This window comes from Miniopterus schreibersii (assembly GCF_964146895.1).
Source record: "Miniopterus schreibersii genome assembly, chromosome: 4".
Lineage (NCBI taxonomy): Eukaryota > Metazoa > Chordata > Mammalia > Chiroptera > Miniopteridae > Miniopterus > Miniopterus schreibersii.
This window is the reverse complement of record NC_138105.1, coordinates 45,341,304-45,363,677: the sequence shown is the minus strand read 5'-3', so window position 1 is coordinate 45,363,677 and position 22,374 is coordinate 45,341,304. Positions and strand designations below refer to the sequence as shown.

The window sequence follows — 22,374 nt, the reverse complement described above, 5'->3', positions numbered from 1 at the left end:
TTTTATTTAAAAAAAAAAATTTTTTTAATTTATTGATTTTAGCGAGAGGAAGCGGGGGGAGAGAGAGAGAGCGCACACAGAAACATTGATTTGTTGTTCCACTTACTTATGCATTTATTGGTTGAGTCTTGTATGTGCTCTAACTGGGGATCTAACCCACAACCTTGGCACATCGGGCCAGCACTCTAATCAACTGAGTTCCCCAGCCAGGGCACTCAATCTTTTTATTCTAAGTGCAGTAGTTTTTTTCACTATATCATGTTGCTACCCAACATTTTCATGAAGCCTTAAACCAGGCAACACATTAAAAACTTTTCAAGTCTTGGTTATATCATTTTCTTACTTAAACCTTTTTGATGTTACAAGGTTCAGGGTTAGGACAGGGATGGGTAAATCCAACAGCAGCAAGCTGTTTAAGGGCTGGAAACTGTATAGGCCAAGAAAGATCTTCTTTTGTAGAACTTCCCAGATGCTGTGGGAATGGCACTTAGTTAGTAATTGCTGAGACTATATTCTGTGTCATTAAGCAGATAATTACAGTCATCTTCAAAAAAGAAAGGTCAACAATATACCTTCAACATGAATGCAGTCTCATGCTTCATCCTCAACCTTTTGTGTCTTGATTTCTACACTTCATTGCACAATGTTTAATTATTGAGTCAGTCTTTTAGCAAAATGTGTAACTTGCTTGCCCTACCTAACTTTAACCATTGCTCTTTTTTTCTTTTTTTAAATATATCTTTATTGATTTCAGAGAGAGGAAGGGAGAGGGAGAGAGAGAGAGAGAAACATCAATGATGAGAGAGTCATTGATTCGCTGCCTCCTGCACGCCCCCGACTGGGGATCGAGCCCGCAACCCAGGCATGTGCCCTGACTGGGAATCGAACCATGATCTCGTGGATCCTAGGTTGATGCTCAGCCGCTGAGCCATGCTGGCCGGGCTAACCATTTTCTTGACTGTGGAGTTACACTGAACTGAATACCTTATGTTCTTTCTAACCTGCTCCTCTTCTATGTTCTGCTTCTCTCTTGGTGATACTGTCAGACTCCCAGCCTCCCCTAGAGAATCCTAGAGATTGTCTTTGAGTCTTCCTACTTGTCGCACAGTGGCTAGTTGTTTGGACTTGGAGTCAGACTGGCCTGGGTCTACTTAATTAGTATATGACCTTGGGCAATTTACTTAACCCCACAATGCCTTGGTTTCCTCATCTATAAAACATGATAATAATACTCCTCAAGATATTGCAGGGATACATGGTGATTATGAAGGAAAGCCCTATCTCATGGTCTGAAACGTGTTAAGTGCTCATTAAGTAGCAGTTGTTGTTACTTCTTGCCCTTCACATCCAATTGGTTACCGACATCTACTGCTTTACTTTCTGAATCATTCTTGAATCTTCATCTCAATTTCATCCCTCCTGCTACTGCCCCACTTTAGGCCTTTATGCCCAGGTGACTGCAGTGGCCTCCTGAATTGATCCCTCTTTCTTCCTCAAACGCAGCATCGACCATGTTATGGCTACCCATGCGATTCTTCTAGAGTGTACATTGGACCTTGTTGCTTCTTTGCTTATTGCCATCCAGAGGCCTTCAGGATCATCTCTGAATTCCTCAACATATAGAGGGCTTTTTGTTTCTTTTTTGATTTGGGCTTTGTGACTTTTTGATGGTATATCAATAGCACTGTCTTTGTAAATAAAGGATTATGGTCTCTTTGTGAAACCTTGCGTAAGCATCCTGGCATGAGCCAGAAACTGGGAGAGGAACACAGGACAAAGGAGAGCAACTCACAAATACGTCTTTCCTTCTCTCTCTTTTCTGAAAAATAAAGAAAATCTAATAAAATAGTTTTCATAAAATGAAGTTGCCATATTAATCTCAGGAAATAGAGATCAGAAAATACTGTAGCTATGAAAACATTGTAAAGATTAGAAAATTTATTAAAGAAAAACTCATAAAGCCAGCAATTTAATATTAGATTCATTTCATGGGTAGAATGCCTTCCAGGTTAATGTAATGGAGCTGAGAAGTGTTAGCAATTCCTCTTCACACCTTTACAAATCATATCCAGTTGTCAAAAAAAAGCAGAATACTTCTGCTGTCAGCCCCATTACACAGACCAGAATAATAGTTTAGCAATCAATTTCTGCTATTAACAGAACTCAAGGGAAAGAAATGACAGAAAAGCAAGCCAAGAATGGTGAAACTAATTATGATGACAAGCATATTATTAGAGACAGGTAATGGGCAGAAAACTACATTATCATCAGTGTTTTTCTCAACCCAGTAATGAAGAGTGTGCGGATATCTGTGTAAAGGGGCCTGTGAGTTTGGCAGCAGGTGGAGAACAATTGGTTATGTGTATGAGGGGCTAGAAAGAGGGCAAAATAAACACTAAAAATCAAAGTAGAGAAAAATGCCATTGACCTTCCTGAGATCTAGACAAGAGATTCTTTTGGAGAAACTTTGTGTTTTTTCTGTAGAAGCCAGAGCAAACAGTCAGTAATGGAGAGACTTGTTGCACTGCGGTTCTTACCCCTTTCCGGACCACAGAACTCTGAGAATCTGATTAGCTTGTGAATCTTCTCCCTCTTTTGAAAAGGTAGTTATATTTTTCAAGGTTACAAATAAGAGCTAATTATTATGAACTAAACCTCTCTAAATTAGACAAATTCAAAAATACATATCTGCATTATTTCCTATTAAATAGAATCGCTGAGGAATAGTCTCAAAAAGAGAGCTTTTATTTTTTTAGTTACTTTGTGGAAAATTTTATGGCCATTATTGCCTTGATAAAGCAACAGAAGGGACAAGAATTTTCACTTTTTTCCCCTTATTTTTAAATGGTTTTTATTTTGGTTTGTTTGACAGGGGTGTTCATCTTACAACTTTTTTCTTGATATCGAATATATTTCATTGGATTTTTTTAGTTACAAAGTAACATATATTTGCTGTAACAACTAAACCAGTATAAACATTTAGTGAAATAAATTAATCTCCAGTCCATCCAAATCCCCAGAGTAACCAGTGGGAACACTGTTGTATGTAGCCTTCTGTGCCTTTAAACATTCCAAACCAAAACTTATAAACAGATATACATACATATACTTTTTCCTGATTTTTACAAAATTAACATGCTATACCCATTACTTCGCAGCTTGCTTTTTTTATTTAACAATGAGATTCTTGGACTTCTCTTCAGACCAGTAGATGCAAGTCTTAAACCAGTCTGAGTGCATGCATCACAGTTGATTAACTTTTCCCCTGTTGATGGACATGCAGGTTGTTTTGTTTGTTTTCAAATTTTTGGATTTTTTTTTTTTTTTTGCTACAACAAAAAACGCTGCAGTTTCTCTCTTAAAAAACATTTTCACTTCTACTAGTGCTTTTTTTTCTGAAGAATAAATTTCCAAAAGTGAAGCTACTAGGTCAAAGGTTATGACCTTTAAACATAAATTTTTTTTTATTATTTTTCAATCACAGTTGACATTCAATGTTATGTTAGTTTCATGTGCACAGCATAGTGGTTAGACATTTGCATAGCTTATGAAGCTATCCCCAATAAGTCTAGTACCCACCTGACACCATACATAGTTATTACAATTTTGTTGTTGTTAATCCTCACCCGAGGAATAATTACCAATCATCTGAGTGCTAATTATTAAAGAGCAGCTAATGACATTAAAAATAAAGATCCAAAAAGAGTGGGTGGCTAGGAGACTTTGAATACTTTGTATTGAAGTTTATCTATGCTACTTTAATTTAAATCCTTTAGGTTTAAATAAAATGCCTGGAGCCTTTAATGCATAGTGTGCAGAATTTGGGGCTGGGCTCCCTGAGGCCAGTTCCCCAAAAGCAAGCACATTTGGATGCCCCCCCCCCCCGCCGTGTCCAGCCCTTTAAGGGCACTGATTGGCCTCTTTTCTCAGTTCCCTGTCCCCTTTGTTCAATGCCCTCACTCCTGGAATTTGAGAGAAGAGCGTAGGTAATATACTGACCCAGAATTTAGTATGAGTTGGGAAACAACTGCAGTCATTTCATGCTCAAGATTTTTTTTTACCTCCACACCCACCCCCCAAAAAATCATCAACTAAAACCTATAGTCAAACCTCAATTCTCAAACATCCCCTATCTTGAACAATTTGGTTCTCGACCAAGTTGTTCACAGAAAAATGTCTCGGTTGTGGAACAAAACTTTGGTTCTCAACCCAACAGCCCTTTCATGCCAATACCTGTGTGATCAGTCACGTATTTCTCAGGCAACAAAGGAGATGATGCACGAGTAAGAATCAGTTTACCTCACATTGTTAACATATCAGGAAATTGTGCTGTGAATATTTTTGTGTGGTTTTTTTTGCTTTTGTTGCTGTTTATTATTAAATACATACAGGAAGTCACCATGGGTCCCAAGAAGATTAATGATAGAAGCAAAGTGAAAAGGAAAGTTGTAAGAACGGAGCTTAAAAAAGAAATAATTGCAAAGTATGATAGAGGTGTTTGTGTGTCTGATCTGGCTACCAAGTATCGCCTGGCAAAATCAATGAATAGCACAGTTATAAAACACAAAGGGGGACCATCACGAATGCTGATGTTGCTAAGGGTGTGAAAGTGCTCAGCTAACAGTGATCACAGGCAACTGAGAAAGGTTAAAACAGTATCATTTGGGGGCCTGGAACAGATTAATTCAATTTACATTATTTCTAATGGGAAAAATGATTTGATTTTCAAACAAATCACTTCTCGAAGAGCCTTCCAGAACAAATTAAGTTCGAGAACCAAGATTCCACTGTGTTAATAACCAGCAGATTACAGGTCCCAAAAGTAGCCTTTAAAGCAGAAATGCCACTTGAAAGATAGAACACATTGAACAGTTATCAGCCTTTATCCTTTTCTAGAATTTTTGGTCCTTTTCCCAGCAGAAAACAGAGCCCTGAGAGAATGAGATGTTACAGCCACGGTGGGGAGAGGAAACTTGGACAGGTTCCTGGGCAGCCAGGTCTCTGCAGCAGCCGGGGGAGAGGGTGGCTCCGTGGAGTTCACTGGGTGCCAGCAGGGGCCACACTGGCAGAGCAGAGGCAATGACAGGAGAGAGAACAGAAGGGAAAGATACACGCAGAGGAAAGATACTATGTTTCTGTATTTGAATAAATGTTTATAGGTCTTCAGATTCTTTTGTTTTAGCTAAGTTTACTCAGAATAGATGAACCATTCAGGGAGTTCAGATTTGGGTAATGCTTGCAATGATGGGCAATAACACAAGAGTACCTACCCCTTTCTATCCATTGGTACTGCTGTTTGCTAAAGACTGGATGTATATTATTCAAGTTGGAAGAATTATTAGAATATGTAAAATCCAGTTTTTGGAAAGACGGATATGGCACCCTCCCCAAGCTTACCCTCCTGTTTCATGCTGCAACCTGCTTCCCTTCTGCCCACACCCGAAGTGCCTCACTTGCTCTACTTTTTCCTTTTTCAGTCATACCTCTCACCTTCTAATACACCACATAAACTACTTATCTATTATATTTATTGTGTATTGCCTCCATCTCCTTGCTGCAGTGTAAGTACCATGAGGGCAGAGTTTTTGCTTTGTTCACTGAAGTATTCCCAGCACCTAGAACAGTGTTTGATGTGTAGCGGGCACCCAACCAATATTGAATAACAGAAGTGGAAAAGCAAATTACAAAGAAATGGATATAAAATGATCCTGTTTTTGTTTTGTAAAATACCTACATAATAATACATGTACTATAGGAAAAAAATTGTAGGCAGATAAACCACATTTTAGATAATAATTACTACCAGAGGGATAGGATTACAGGAGATTTTCTGTCATATGTTTCTTAATGTCTCCCATTTTTACAGTACTACTTTTGAAGTAAAAAATAATGCTATAACAAAATAAAGATTAAAGAAGTTGGTTAGACCTAAAAGGAGCTTTGTTTGTTTTGCAGGAACATACATTACAGTGAAAGAAAGTTATACTGTTACAAGAGCCTTTATAAAAAGTTTGATGTTGTTTTGATAATCTTGAGTTGGTTTTTTGAACTGAGACAAGACTCACCTCATTTGTGAACTGATAGGGTTCCACTGAGGGACCATCTAATTTTTTTTCTTCAGTAATAATTTTACCTAGCATGCCATCTGGGGGCCCTTCTTAGATGGTAGATAATAAATTTGAAATAGGATTGTACTTTATTCTTATATCTCCCCACCCAGCACTGGCACATGGTAGACATATGTAGTTGAGCAAGTGGCAAGTGAGTGATACCTTTGGTGGGTATAGGATGGTAGGGTTGCCTGACAAGTGGGTGGCAGAGAAGGAGAAGCATTAGGGAGCGGAAAGGCCTTCTTACCCTTAACTCTGCTCTTCACGTATCCTGCACAGAGCTGGTCAGCAAAAGCTGTTTATTGAACTGCAGCTCATAACAGGCAGAACATGAATGCTGTTCATTGCAGGAAGGAGCTACGGAGTGCATTGTTTGACAGGGAGTGTCTTCCTGAGGCAGGATCCATAGAACAGGTGCAGAATTACAGCGTATACTCATCCTGCCTCTTGTTGAATGAAGGCAGAGGTGTCCTCCTGAGATCCTGTGTGCTGTATAGGGTATCCTTTACACAGCATTTCATTTTATTTTTGCTGATCTATTTATTTTTAGATTTCTCATCTTTAAAATTTTTTATGGTCATTTTTCCAAACTACTGAAAAGAACATTGACATTAAAGGCAAAAAAAGGCTATTCTTTTCAGTAAAAAAAAAAAATTAAAAAAATTGTTTAAAATACTTTTTCTAAGCATATACATGTCTATTTTATTTTTTTATTTATTTAATTATTATCTGTTTTAATCCTCACCCGAAGATATTTTTTTCCATTGCTTTTCAGAGAGTGGAAGGGAGGTAAGGAAGGAGAGAGAGAGGGAGAGAGAGACATCAGTGTGAGAGACACATCAATTGTGTCTCCCACACAAGCCCCGACCAGGGCCAGGGATCAAGCCTGAAACCAAGGCACATGCCCTAGGCTGGAATCAAACCCAGGACTGACCCTTCAGTCCTCTGGCCAACGCTCTAACCACTGACCAAAACCAGCTAGGGCCATAAAATGTGCATTTTAAATGAATCAGTTAAGGTGGAGAAATGACAAGTCATATATCCTTACCCCAAAATTAAATATTTGAAAGGAAATGTCTTATTTTATTTCCAGGATAAAATGTTTTTCATTTTCATGTTGCTGAAATGTAGTTTTACTAAAGTGTTAAATTCAAGACTCTCCTGAGCACCCGCTTTGTGCTAGGCACAATGCTGGGTAGGATGGCGGCCCCTGGTGAGCCCTGTGGGTAAGTTTTCCACAGGAAAACACAAGAAGGCACAGGAGTGTGGGCTGCAGAGGCCTTTCTTCCTAGGGGTGTGGGAGGCTACACATTAGGGGGAAAATTGCTCCTCGGTTCAGTTGCCCCTCATTTTCAGGCAGATACTTATGAAATGATTGCACTCCCATGAAAGATAGCTTCTACATAATTCAAGATTGTCCTGATCCCTCTCATCAGAGAGGAAGAAAAGCCACATGAATTATTTACAGAGCATCAAGTTATTTCCTTTCATGAGCTCCAACTTTGTTTTTGTCCCTGCAAACTGAGATTTTGTTTATCCGTGAATAGTTTTCCTTGGGGCATGAAAAATATGACTCTTTAATTATGAATGAGGTTTTTTGTTTGAGCCCATGTTAACTAAAACATGCAAAATAAACTGTGTTTTTCATTAGATCCTTTTCAGCTCCCCACAAAAACAGAACCTACAAAAGACCTAGCAGTTCAACCAGCACCCACCAGGAAGCCCACTGTGATTCGAATTCCAGCCAAACCAGGAAAATGTAAGCACTTTTCTGCCTTCTTTATTTGTTTCTCCAAGAGCCTGGGAGAAATATATGCTATTTTATCAATGCCTGCTTTTGAAATCATGTGTAATCGGCCATTTATTATTATTCATAGTCAAGACATTTAAAAAAAAGTTGTTTTTTACAATTCTTTAGACAATTAGTACATTAAATTTGGATTTTATTTCTTTTTAACATTGTCTTTTGGTAGAGAGACTAAAGGAAGACCGAAACTCAGAATTATAATATCCTGTCCTAGTGCCCTTGGTAAAGTATGGTAGGAAAGTAATTGAAACTGATAGCAAATGAAGTTATATGCGTCTGTAATATAGAGTATATTATTCCAGTATATATGGGAAATATATTATTCCAGTCAGCATAATCTAAACATAACGATGTTTACTTTTTTCTGCACACTTATATATTGGAATAATAGTCCTGAAATCCTGAAACTGGTATATTGAAGAAGCACCTTTATTTCTTATCCTGACAAACCTCCAGGCACTATTAGAAAGTTGAATTCTATCCTGCTATAAGTGAGAGAACTGAAGTGCTAGTTTCTAGACTCGAGAGTTATTTCTATTTCAAAAACCAGTTCCCCACAATTTTATTATTACAATGATCAAGCAGTGCATATATGCTGTAGAGGAAGAAAAGCATGACTTTTGGTGTCTGAAGAGCCTCGAATGGACAAGTGAAGAAAGGAACAGGTTTATGGTACAGGACTCCTGACGGTTTCCTCATTGAGACCTCTGTGGACCACATTATTTGAAATTGGAAACCTCCACCTCCCCCCACACCCACACTGGATAGTTCTTGTGTCCCTTACTGCCAGTTGGCTGTCTCCTCTCTACTTTCGTATTGTTTCTACTTTGTACTCTTAATTGTTTGTCACAACAATATTATATCCTAAACGATTCATTACTTCTTGTTAAGAATAAGGAAACTGTAGCATAGAGAAAGGCTTCCAGATGGTGACTGAGTTGGAATGTTTCCATGCATGTTAATTCCCAGGGCAGCACGGCCTCTCACCAAGAACGCTTACCTGTCTCTAAATCACTGTTTGTCTAGTATTTGGCCTGGGTGTTTTCCTCCTTTTGAGTGTTTTCCTGTCTGTGGATAAAATAGGGACCTGACAGATCATCCTCTTGTTCCAGGTTTTTCCCGTGAAATGGAGGCAGAGAGTGTTCTTTCGAAAGACAGGGAAAACCTCCCATCTCCTTTGAATGCCTAAGCCATGTGTAAAAGATGGGTTTAGCCTCCTTTAGTATGTAACAGCCATCCTCTCTCCAAGTGTTCCTGCACACAGATTTTAATTAACTGTCACTAATTTAATCTGGTCATCTTTGTTTTCTTCTTTTTAAAATGAATTGGAGGTGCACAATCACTGAGGGAAGAATGCTGGTTGGATGTAAAGATATTGTTTGTTAAATTGAGGGAGCAATCAGGGCCCTTAATCTGGAGATAATGAATTACAAAACACATTTAACTATTTGGATGGGGGAAGGTTGGATACCTCACCTATTAAGAAGCAGCACACCTATTCCAATGAGCGTAGCCTTTCCAGTTCAAAACCCTGGTTCTGACAGTTACTAGCATTAAGACCTTGGGTGGCTCATATATTTTCTTCTCGGTTTCAGTTTCTTCATCTGAAAAACAGGGAGGATATTATTTAGTGTAGCGCTGTCCAATAGGACTTTCTTCAAAGATGGAAATATTTCAGAACTGTGCTGTACTGTATGGTAGCCATTTGCCACATGTGGCTATTGAGTACTTGTAATGTGGCTAGTGCAACTGAGGAACTGAAAATTTAATTTTATTTAATTTTAAATAATTAAGATTTAAGTTTAAACTACCACATATGACTACTAGCTAATGCACTGCGCAGATCTAGCACATAGATAGATCTTGGTTGGAGAAATGTATGTGGGTAAAGTGCCTTAATGCCTGACATTTAGAAGGTTCTAAAAAATGTTGGCTGCTGTAATTATTTAATATCATTTTTACTCTCTATAAAACATTCTGTAGCTGATGTCCACTAACCCATCAAATTTTTTTTTTTTTTTTTAATATATCTTTATTGATTTCAGAGAGAGGAAAGGAGAGGGAGAGAGATAGAAACATCAATGATGAGAGAGTCATTGGTCAGCTAGCCCACAACCCGGGCATGTGCCCTGACCCAGAATCGAACCCCAATCGCCTGGTCGATGCTTAACCGCTGAGCCACCCTGGCCAGGCACCCATCAATTTTCTGAAGTTTGCTGGGAGTTCTTTCTCATTTGCTTAGCTATCCATGTTTGTGTGGATCTTTTATGGTAACCATTTTCCTAAGGAACCAAGCTGCAATCATTTCATCCTCGGAATCCCCAGAGGCCAGAAATTATTGATGAATTACTGCTGTTTTTCCAGGTTTACATGAGGATCCACAAGGCCCACCTCCTCTCCCTACTGAAAAGCCTATTGGAAACACTTACAGTACAGTATCTGGAAAACCCAGTAATGTTGACAGAACTAGAAGCTTGGTAAGTGGTCATTATAGATTGTCGTAGGTTGAAGACCAAGCGATGCGCTAATTTTAAGTTATTTTACTACTGGTCAGATTAAAAAATACCTTTATTGCAAGTCATTTTCTAAGTTCCATGTATTTATTTAATGTGATGTTTTATATTTTACAAATCCCTATAGAACAAAAGAATTAGGCCAATTCATTGTACTGCATCATAAAATAATTTGTCCTATACCAATATAATGGTTATGTCTTTTAAATGGCACTAATAATGAGGAAGTTATGAAAAAATCTCTAAAAACTGCTAATATTTGTGAAAATAAATTTATTTCAATCGTCAGTTTTTATTTAAAATACCAATTAGTGACATAATTTTAAGAATTACCATAAGAATTTGTTACTCTGAAATTTAGGGGAAAATTATTTTTAAATTAAACAAAATAGTGCTTTACTGTGTACTTCTTAACAAATGGTGGGCAAAGAGTTTTAAATATATATATTTTTTCTTCAGCCTTAATGCAATTTCCCTATACTTTTTGAAATTCCCATAAGATAGATAATCTTTAAGGTTTGTTTCAAAAGAAACCAATACTTAAAGTCTGTGAAACAACTTTTCAGTTTGAATTTCATAATAGTTTTACATTGTGCATTAACTATGCTTATTTTACATGCAAACCATCTAATCATCTAGTTGAAAAGAAATTTCTTTGAAGAAGACATTAAATTGAATTAGCTAATATTAAGTTAATGAGATTTTCCTGTAGGCTGAATTAAAATTTAGTGATCACTTGCATTTTCAAAGTGCTTGGTAATACATTTTTATTAAAACTGGGCCAAGAAATCCCAAAAGGGGATGATACCATACTATTGTTGAATAGGAATATCCCAAATTTCCACGGAGGAAAACTTACCTGAGAAGGTCACAGCGTCTGCTCAAAGGGTTATAAAAGGGAGTGAGAGAATGATGAGTATTAGGCATACATATCATTCACTGAAGTCATGGGCTTTGTAAACTACATGTGAAGCTCTATTAAAATACGAGGTATTACATTTGGTGTTAAGCAGTCCACAAAGCAACTCCCGCATTTTAGAAAAAACAAGAAAAAGAAGTTAGAATAAACTAAACCATCTGGAGAAGTACTATATTCATAATTGTTTATACCTCACATGAACAACATGAGGAAAATCCTGTCCTGCACTGTTTACAAAGGTGGAGGGTGGGGCCAAAGCATTCTGTGCTGAACTGTAATAAGTACATCCCATGATAGACACACTGGGTCTGAAGGGAGAAGAGGTGAGAAATAGACCACAAGTTAAATGATTTGGCTGAAGTCACACAAATAGATTTCTAGGGCCAGAAAGTCAGATCTATGAGAAATTCCTTTTGTTTGAGAGTTACAATTACTGAATGGATTTTAGACCAGAGGGCATAAAGGCTTCAGGTGTGGGTGAGGATCTCTGGAAAAACTATTTCTCCAGTGTAATGACCCGTAAGGACAGGCTTGGTCTTTTCCAGTGTGTCATCTGATAAGGCACAGGAAAAAAACCTCCACTGTTTCTCCTGCCTTCAGTACTGGGGAACTTTCCATCTCAGGACAGATTTTGCAGCTTTCCATCGTTGCAAAATCTCACTTTCTTCATTTAAATGATGAGGGGCTCCAGGGTGAGGAACATCAGGACCCTGTGACCATTCTGTCAGCAGAGGCAGATGTTTCTGTGTACCTACCATGGGAACCCGTGGCTCCCAAAACCTTCCCCAACGAGGCTGCCAGCCGGTGCAGGAGGGAATCATAGGTATAGCACAGAATGTGGCTCATGAATTCAGGACCTAGAAGTGGTACCAGTTCCTGCAGAAGGTAGAGGAGAAGCATCTGCAAAGGCTGCTCAGTCATTCCAGCAGATGAGAGTGTGGTCTTAGAAGAAATGTTTGTCTTTTGAAAATATAGCTAAAAACTGGGACTTATTTTGATATTAGAATATAAAAAAGAATTCCAAAGCAGATGAACAAAAAAGATGGCATCTCCAGATCTACAGGGACAGTACAGCAGAAAAACCACCTTCTTCAGGAACTAAAATGCCTATCCAAACACATCAAAAGCCAGAATGCAGGGATGTCAGAGCAGCTCCAGTTATGTGTGGAATATTATTGAAGAGGAGGAAAGCCCTAATCAACAATCTTCCAAAGAGTGTTGGCAGAACCTGTGCATAAACCTGAATTTGAGCCAATACTAAGGCAGTTATTTCTGCAGTAACCATTTCCCTGTACTCAGTGTGTCAGATACAGCAGTGTGTTTCAGAGGTACCCAACATTCCTTGGGGATTTGAAGATACTGCCTTTTTTCTGATTTAGAGTTTGCTCATTGTAGAAAATTGAGAAGAAGATATTTAAGATTGTTATAAAATAGCACCATCTGGAGAAAACTACATCTGGTATCTGGTACTAGATTAGGATTATATGATATCTATTTATTACAGTACATCATCTACAACTTTCTATGTCAAATTTATATGTCTATATTTTTTAAATTTTGCTTTTAATTAAGGTATCTAACAACTATAATGCTGAGAAAAAGCAACAAACGTTCCTGTCTATCTACTATAATGTTTCTCTGCTTTTTTTAATTTTAAAAGTGGCCAAAGAAATAAATGATTTTTTTGAGTATCACAGTAGTATTTGTCAGGGGGAAATATCGGCAGCAGTGTATTTATAAGGCATGGATTATAGTCTGTAATATTACAGGGTTTATGAGCTGGTGACTTTCTTCACTACATTAGCTGAACTCATTAGTGAAACCAAGTTTTAAGGGCAGCTTAATTTGTTTTTAAAAATGAGATTTTAAAACATTGAAACATATTTCAATGATCGCAGTTATTGGCAGTTAATCATTTGATATTTAAGGAAAAGTTATAAATATTCAGTTTGAATTAAAAACCATGGAAGTGATTTTTAACTCATTTATATACGAGAAGGAGGAAAAGTCTGGAATAGCTCAAAGATCTCCCAAGGTATAGTTAAACCTCTTTTACAAAAAAGAAAAAGGGCAGTGTAATTTTAAAAGGCTGGCATTTTTCTCCCTTATGAGTTCCTGGAGAAATATTATTTTCTGGAAGTCAGTGTTAGGGGCTTAGAAAGTAGAAAAGGTTGAGAGAGACAGAGAGAGAGAGAGATCAGAATTAGAAGAATTTGGTGAGTACTCTTCTCAGCACATCCCACCCTTTTGCTGTAATGATATGAGCTCTCTGCTTTCTTGGGCCACGTCCTTTTTTCCTCAAATGCCTTCCTTTCAGGCCATCCCTTAAGCTTCTTTTATTGCTCCCACATCCTTCCAGCTCAGAACCCACCGCACCATCCAGTGATGCAAGATCTGCCTGTTCTAAGCAAAACAAATTAATCACCACTTATAATGTGTTAAACTTAGGAGCAGTACATATCTTGTGTGTCATCATGGGTCACATAAGGACCATATGTTTTGTTTTTTTAATTCCCTACACTTCTTGCTTAAATTGCTACTGTGTAACTTATCACTGTTTAAACATCATTCTTGATACCTTTTGAATCTGCTGAGTGTATAACCATGCAGGGCAATTGGTTGGGCCCTGGTCCACAATAACAGATCACCATTCCCCTCCTTTATGTCTTCACTTGTATAAGGATATGGACAATTTAGGTGGGAACATGGAATGAGTTAATATTGCTTAAGACTAAAAACTTTCTCTCTAACTTGTTTTACTTTCTCTAACTCAGCTATGTTTCCATTTATAGATCCAGCCAAAAAGTTGTCCACAATTCCTCTTGACGAGGTCTTGTTTCAGATGAACCTTAACTAAAAAACATTCTCTGATACTTGCAGGAATCAGACCAGGCTGTTCAAACAGGAGGCTCTGTGCGAAGACCCCCAAGGCTGCCACCAAGGTAAGTGTGGGAAAGCTTTAAAAAAGTAAGTTAGGAAACAATGACTCAGAGACTGGGCTGTCCTTCTTGTCATCAAAACCAAGTGCTGTTGGCCTTAGACCTCCTTTTAGAGATCCATTAAACTCATCAGTTCACTCAGGCCAATAGCCTACAGTCTGCTTCTGACAGCAGGTTGTAGGAATCTCTGCTGCTTCTTTGAACACAATCTCAAAAACTCACAGAACACAAACGTGGATCTCTGTTACTTTTCCTCAAACTAACAAGACTCCTTTCTGAACCTAGAACAACTCCACTTCTGGAATGAACACACTCTCACACACTCACCCACTCCCCGTTATGAGGAACCAGCCTGGTTTTGGCATTTCCTAAGGGAGACAGGCTCTGTGAGCTTAGTGGTGACCTGCCTGCCTGAGTTCCAGGGTTGTTTGAACAAAAAGCTGTGATGCTATCAGATGTTACTATGTTAGAAATTGTTTCTATCATAGGGATTAAGGAAAGGCTTTCAAAGTAATGGATTCCTATCTCATTTTCAAAACAACTTTCTTTATATTAATCTAAATTAGAGTTGGAATCATAATTCCTATAACATAAATATTAGGGAAATTTGATACTCCTTTTCTAATCATGGACTAGACCACATCATGTATACCTGACATTTTACTATAAGCTTTTCATCTCAGACTTTGGTAGAAAGTGCTTAGTTTCCTGAAATAGTCATGGTGTATTTAAAAGCAAATGGGGCCTTTGAGAGCGCATGAGAGTAAATGCTTGTTTGTCTTGAACTAATGAATCTCCAGTGCAAGATAAGAGGAAGCTGGAAAATCATGACATTTCCTCTAATAATATAATGTTTAATGCAGCAGCCATTTGCTCAGAAATAGCATACCCTGCATATTTAGGTAATTGTATTATATTAGCAGAAAGAACTCCCCCCCCCCCCCCGGGTGTGTGTGTGTGTGTGTGTGTGTGTGTGTGTGTGTGTGTATTAGGACAAAACAGAATCTAATATTGACTCTGACTCACAGCTCCCACATTGCCTTTCAGACCTATAAATGGAAAAGTCATACCGGCTCGACAGCCTCCTTCCAAGGGGGCCCCTGAACGACCACTTCCCCCTAGACTTCCTGCAACCAGAACATCAAATAAAAAACTGCCTTTTAATTGTTCTTCTTCTGACATGGATCTTCAGAAACAACAAAACAGCTTGGCATCCAGACTCCCAAAAGCCAAGAGTCAAGTTTTTAAAAGTCAATATCCAGTGCTACCCCCTCGCCCTAAACCAGGACACCCACTCTACAGGAAATACATGGTAAATTTAGCTTTTAAAGATGTTTGTGGTCGCCTGGCCAGGCATGGCTCAGCGGTTGAGCATCGACCTGGGGTCCAGGCGATCGGGGTTTGATTCCCCGTCAGGTCACATGCCCGGGTTGCGGGCTCGATCAATGACTCTCTCATCATTGATGTTTCTATCTCTCTCTCTCCCTCTCCTTTCTTCTTTCTGAAATCAATAAAGATATATTTAAAAAAAAAAATTTTTTAAAAAAAGATGTTTGTGGTCAAAAGGTTTGTCCTGAAGTAATATATAAGATAGATCCATTATTCCTTAGAGGAAGACGATGAGACAAATGTGGACTTGACCCTTGACCCTAAGAGTGCTTTGGATAAGTAGGCCATGATAAAACCTAGGTCTTTAAAGCAGGGTTTCATTATTAGGAGAAATATAGGAAGAAGAAGCAGTGCAGGCAGGGATTGACCAAACAAGAGCTCTGACAGACCTAACCAGTAGATTAGACTGATGGAAGTAACTGATAGATTTTGTATCCCTTACCCACAGCTTAAAATTTAAAATAAAATAGAAAGGTCTTATTAAGATGAATGGTTTTTCCCTAATTTTCCCCTTTTGTAAACCTAATTATCATGGGCCATTTAATAGGTACCAGTTAGAAGTTTTCATCAATAATTGGGATAGTTGAGCCCTGGCCAGTGTGGCTCAGTTGGTTGAGCATCGTCCCATGTACCAAAAGGCTGCCGGTTCAATTTCCCAGTCCGGGCACATGCCTGGGTTGTGGGCTCGGTCCCCTGTAGGGGATGTGCAGGAGGCAGCTCATAGATGTTTCTCTTTCTCCCTCTCCCTTACTCTCTTTCTCTAAAAATCAATAAAAATATTTAGAAAAAAAAATAATTGGGATAGTTCAGATATTAATTGTGTTGTCTTATGAGTATGTTTCTCATCATATGACCTTAAACCTTTGTCTTCATTTCCCATACTTAAAAACAGAGTTGATGTGCTCTCTCTACTTTGGTTCGGTTAAAAAATAAGGAAATCAGATCAGACCTGTTTGTTTGTTTTTTTTATTTTATTAAATTTTATTGATTGATTTTTAGAGAGTAAGAGAGAGAAACATCGATTTGGTGTTTCAGTTATTTATGCATTCATTGGTTGTTTCTTGTATTTGCCCTCACCAGAGATTGAATCTGCAACCTTGTCCTATCAGGACGATGCCATTAACCATCTGAGCTAATAGGCCAGGGCCTGTTCGTGCTTTTTAAACAATAGTATGACAGTAACTTTTATCAAGAACAGCAACTAATAATTTTATATTGTGCTACATTTCCATCATTGAGCCAGAAATTATTTTCACTTTAATCCATTTAGAGTTTTATAAAATCCTCCTTAGTCTAGTGTATTCATATACATTCATATTCAGTTAAACTGATGACATTTTTAATTGCTGTAACCCAGGGATATTGTTTGGGTTACATTACTTAAAAATAATAAGTAAATAAAAATAGTAGCTAATAGTGTTGAGTACTTATTTTAGGCCAGGTATTGTTCAGAGCACATTATATATATAAAATAACTCATTTACTCCTCACACCAACTCTGTGAGGTAGATACTATTATTACCTCTATTATACAGATGAAGAAAATAATACACAGAGCCATTAAGTAATTTGTCCAGGGTCACAAAGCTAGTTAGCGGTGGAGCCAGCTTTTGAACACAGATCAACTGACAGCCCATGCTCTTAACCATGTTGCCATACTGTGGAAATGGTGCTTGTGGTTCTGAGCATAGCTGTGTGATGTCAATTAAAGCATTTAAATTACTCAGTAAATTTAAAATAATGGTATATTAGAGTAGATGTCTCATTTTGAAATAATTTCTTAAATTCCTTGTTTTTTACAAGGTTACCCTACCATTAAATTGCTAACCAGGAATCTGGGTACCTTGAGAGCCCTGGGATTCTGACGGAAATGCTGGGAAGTGTCACCACCCAAGCCCTCTCACTCTGCATCTTTGCTCCCGAGTGGTGGAAGGGCCCAAGTAGCCTCTATTTCCTTGTTGGAAGTGAGCTTGTGTGATCACATTTCCTGGATATGCTTTATATTGTAAAGGCTGTCTGACCTGTACTCATCAGCCAAAATGGACCAAGGCAGGGATCAGAGTCCCCTGGCCAGGGTGGGGTACAGTCGTACAAACCTTTCTAAGATCAGACACAGCTGAGTGCACCAGAAAGTGATTGGAGTCAGGCAGTGAATTGGGTTTAAGTAGACGCTTGGTAGCAGAGAGGCTCTATTAGATGAGATCCAGGGCAAATGAAGCAGTCAGTCAAGCACTGTAGAGGAGGTGCCAGTCCCTGATCAGCCTTCAGAAGACAACAGCCATTGAGAGCCCTGACTCAGAGGCAGTCATTACAGGTTATGAATGCAGGTGCTGAGTATTTTTCCTTCAGACACCCAGGGGACTTGGTGGATCTTGTCCTATAGAATAGAACTTCCTGGTTCTAGCTGTTAAAGAGAACTTTAGGCCACATTCAGCTGTTGTGGGCTCAACTCCATACTCCCAAGAACTCAGTATCCATGAGAAATGACAGGCCCCACTACACCTGGAGTGTGAGGAAGCCAAGTAAAGATTTTCCTGGAGAAGATGTATTTTAGGCATACCTGCCAAATCCCCACATGACCAGCAATTTTTGAGGAGGTTCTTTGATTGTGAATAATCCTTTTACTGGTTTACATTTAAGCTGTCTGTGCCTCATGGAATTGCCAATGAAGACATTGTCTCGCAAAACCCCGGAGAACTCTCTTGTAAGGTAAAGTAGAGCGCTTTACTGACAAATGTAAAAAAAATCGCCAGTCTCTGTTATCACTGTTTTACACATTATTAAATGCTTTAGGCTCCAAAGATTAAAATGTGGGAAAAGTAATAATGTTTTATTAAATAATAATTGCTTCAGAGAGTGGTATTGTACCTTACAGCGTGGGGACGTACTTGTGATGCTGAAGCAGGCAGAAAATAATTACTTGGAGTGCCAAAAGGGAGAAGACACTGGCAGAGTTCACCTGTCTCAGATGAAGATTATCACCCCACTTGATGAACATCTTAGGAGCAGACCAAACGTAAGGAATTAATATTGTATAGCCCTCATATCACCCATGGCAGCATGTTTCGTAGAACTACTAATTATATCTCATTCTCAGATTTTTATTAGTATTTTTTAAACCAGAGTAAAAATTACAGTAGCATTTTATTCCATTTTAAGAATAAATTACTTCTAAAAGACTTGCCACTGTCTTATTAATCACCTTGATACACAGTGACTACCACGTGCCTTGCCTTCTTCATATCATGCTGACTTAAAGCAACCAGAGCACTCAGGCATTAATTTTCAACTGTGAGAGCCATTTATTTTTTAAATAATGTAGATGCTTACTAAAGTGCCAGAGATTAGTTCCCTAGCAGAATGGATAATTATTTTAAAGGGACCCCTATAAATGCTCAGCCTGACATAAAAAAGCACTTCCTGTTAAGATTTAAGCTTAGTGTAAACCTCATCTCTTCTGATTATAGCTCATAAAATAATGAAATGAAATGTAATCCAACAACGTGAGGTTACAATTTAGGCCTAACAAATTTGTGGATCCGGGGAGAATATAGTGATCATCAAAAGTCTTCGTTTAGCAAGAAAAATGCCATTGAACTGTGTTTAGAGGTATATTTTTAAAAGAGCTTCTTAAGTTACCCAGTTAAATTTTCACTGTTAGTTAATGTAGCAAACATGAAAAATAATATCCACCAATTGTTTAATCCAAGTAAAGTATTTGGTTTCCCATTCATCCTAGTTTTCATAATCTAGTCCAATTCTCCCTTCTTAGAAGGCAGTTTATCTTTTGAAGTTTGCTGAGAAAACTAAAAATTTGTATATTGGAGAGCAGAGAAGATACACATTAAGCTAATTGCAGCTAGGATACTGAAAATTCTAAGTTTAATTCATGTGGGGAAGGTTCTTCTATCACTCATATTTTTTGTTTTGATCCATCATTATCCATCTGTCACAATTGCCCTTCCTCTCTCAGAACACACTGACAGGTAACCATGGGAGTTGGGCTGCCAAAAAGCTTTTCTTTATGAAAAGTAGAAGCTAAAAAGATGAGAATTTATTCTTTTTTTAATATACCAAATTTTTTTCCACATTAAACATCTCATTTATCTTGTATCGTAGACTTGCAAAGCTGGCCTCTACTGGACAACTACAGGTGATACTAAAATGAAGCCTAGTTTAGGCTTCTTGGTTCATGGCTAGCATCACATTTTTTAGAAAGTAAATCTTACCTTTTTGAAAGCCTGGTTTTTAAGGTAAAGATTTCTAAAAAATGTGTTATACTTTCCCTTGCCTTAGTAAACAGAAAATATCGAATGAGATCAATTGAAGTTGAATCTGCAGATCATGTGGAAAGTGGGAGATTGTTATTTTGTTGCAAGCACATATTTGGGCTTCAGGGAGATGGGTTTCTGTTCCCTTTCCACCACCTCAGTTATCTCTAAACTGCATTTTTTAAATGTGTGAAGTAGTTATGATAATTCTTCACAGAGTCATTTTTAGAATTCATATATTATATATTCCATTTATATAAAAGTACAGTATAGGTAAATCCAGAAAGTAGATTAGTGGTTGCCTAGGGCTGGGGGTTGGGGAGAGTGGTGGTGAATGGGGAGTGACTGCTAATGGGTAGGTTTCTTTGTAGGGGTGATAAAAAGTTTTAAACTTAGATTGTAGTGATGGTTGCACAATCCTGTGAATATAGTAAAACTATGTACTCTTTAAATGGGTGAATTTTTATGATGTGTGAATTATATCTCAAAGATGTTTAAAAAATTAAATGAGCTAATTAATGCATATAAGGTGTTTAACACTGTAAGTAGTATAGTGAGTGAACAATGAATATTAGCTATTCTTATTACTCATTTGTATTAGCTGTTAGAGCCATATTAAAGAGAGCTTTGAAATAAATTAGATTTACCTACCAGATACCCACCCTAATGGTGTGGTCTGAGTTATTTATATAGACCCCCTAGTGGCCAAGCCTTTTCCTCTTGTCCTTCACCTACCAGACATGGTTGATGAGCAGCATTCCTAGGGGTTATCCCCGCACTAAAGTCAGAGAGGGAAGCTAATTGGAAGGCACAGGTTATTATCCCACCTCTTCTATTCTCCAGGCTTGATTATGTTTAGACTGTTGAGATTCATGTTTGTGTTTTGTGTGGAGTAGGCCTCTGACTTCATTTATTTTCCATGTGGATAGCCGACTAGCCTAACACAATTTATTTATTTTTCACTTGAAATAATTTTTTATTTTTCAATTAGAGTTGACATACAATATTATATTCATTTCAGTGGTACAACCCAGTGATGAGCATTATTTAACTTACTAAGTGATCATTACTGATAATCTCACTCCCATCTGACACCATATACGATTATTAGAATATTATTGACTGTATTCCCTATGCTCTACTTTACATCCCCATAACTATTCTGTAACTACCAATTTGTACTTTTTTTCTTAAATTTTTTTTGTTTTTTTAGAGGAAGGGAGAGAGAGAAACAGTGATTTGTTGTTCCACTTCTTTATGCATTCATTGGTTTTGTTTTTTTTTTAATCCTCACCCGAGGATATGTTTTTATTGATTTTTAGAGGGAGGGGAGAGAGAGAGAAACATACATTGATGTGAGAAACATCAATCTGTTGCCTTCCATACACACCCCTACCAGGGATTGAACTCGCAACCTAGGAATGTGCCCTGACCAGGAGTCGAACCCCACAACCTTCTGGTGCACAGGATGATGCTCAACCAGCTGAGCCACTTGGCAAGGGCTCATTGGTTGATTCTTGTATGTGCCCTGGCACTGGAACCCTGGGCTGAGGGGGCTGATGTGGGGCTGGGACCACTTGCTCCATAGGGGGAACCTCTATAGCTGCAATATCCCTCCCAGTTGTTATCTGCCACATGTGGTGTGGGACCAGCCTCTTCCACATCTCCACCCCTCCTACCAGTCTTGATGTGGCTTCTTCTTTGTATCCTTAGTTATAGAACTTCTTCTGTTCAGCTAGATTTCAGGCAGTTCTGAATATGGTTGTTCTGTAGTTTAGTTGTAATTCTGATGTGGCTGTGGGAGGATGCAAGTACTGCATTTACCTATGCTGACATCTTTAGCAGATGTTAGCTGAACTCAGTGTATTGAATAAGTCATTCCTTTTTCCACAGATGTAAATCAGAAAAAAATGAAAACCATGCATGTATGCATATAATAAATAAAGTAAATAATTTGTAAAAGCCCCTCCAGATTTAAAATATCCCACAATTCCTTTCCATAATCCCTGAAATTCTCATGATGCTTATTTATTTAGGGGAAAGCACTAAGCGGCCCTTAAGAAAATGTCAGTGTTACTTTGGTAAACTCATATAACAGGCTGCCTTTAGGCATTACTATCTTGACCTAAGTTGGTATTTCAGTTTACCTAACTTGAGAGAATGCAGCACACCTCCACAGGTGCATTCTCATTGAAAGAGCAGGTGAGATTTAGAGAAGATCTGAGCAGAGATGCTGCAGGATGGAAATGGAGAAGTTGGACCATTATCCACAGTGCAGTCTGATCTACCGGGCACATCATGGCCAGGCGAGGGGTAGAGGGATAGAAGTATGGAGATACCCCTGAGGTGACAAGTCATTGAAGGAGGTGAAGAGACAAGAAGGGGCACAAAAATCTGTCTACATTTATTTTGCAAGTTTGCCAGTG

General features: G+C 38.2%; 1 protein-coding gene across 5 annotated transcripts in view; it reads left to right on the top strand.

Moving 5' to 3' along the window:
• SH3D19 (SH3 domain containing 19) overlaps window positions 1–22,374 on the top strand; it is a 142,592-nt gene that overhangs the window by 104,501 nt on the left and 15,717 nt on the right. For all 5 annotated transcript variants that reach the window (XM_081135601.1, XM_081135600.1, XM_081135602.1 and 2 more), the window contains 6 exons: window positions 7,762–7,869; window positions 10,282–10,394; window positions 14,230–14,291; window positions 15,336–15,600; window positions 18,318–18,386; window positions 18,553–18,693. In XM_081135601.1, coding sequence (XP_080991727.1) covers window positions 7,762–7,869; window positions 10,282–10,394; window positions 14,230–14,291; window positions 15,336–15,600; window positions 18,318–18,386; window positions 18,553–18,693 — 758 coding nt within the window. The remainder of the gene's footprint in view (window positions 1–7,761; window positions 7,870–10,281; window positions 10,395–14,229; window positions 14,292–15,335; window positions 15,601–18,317; window positions 18,387–18,552; window positions 18,694–22,374) is intronic.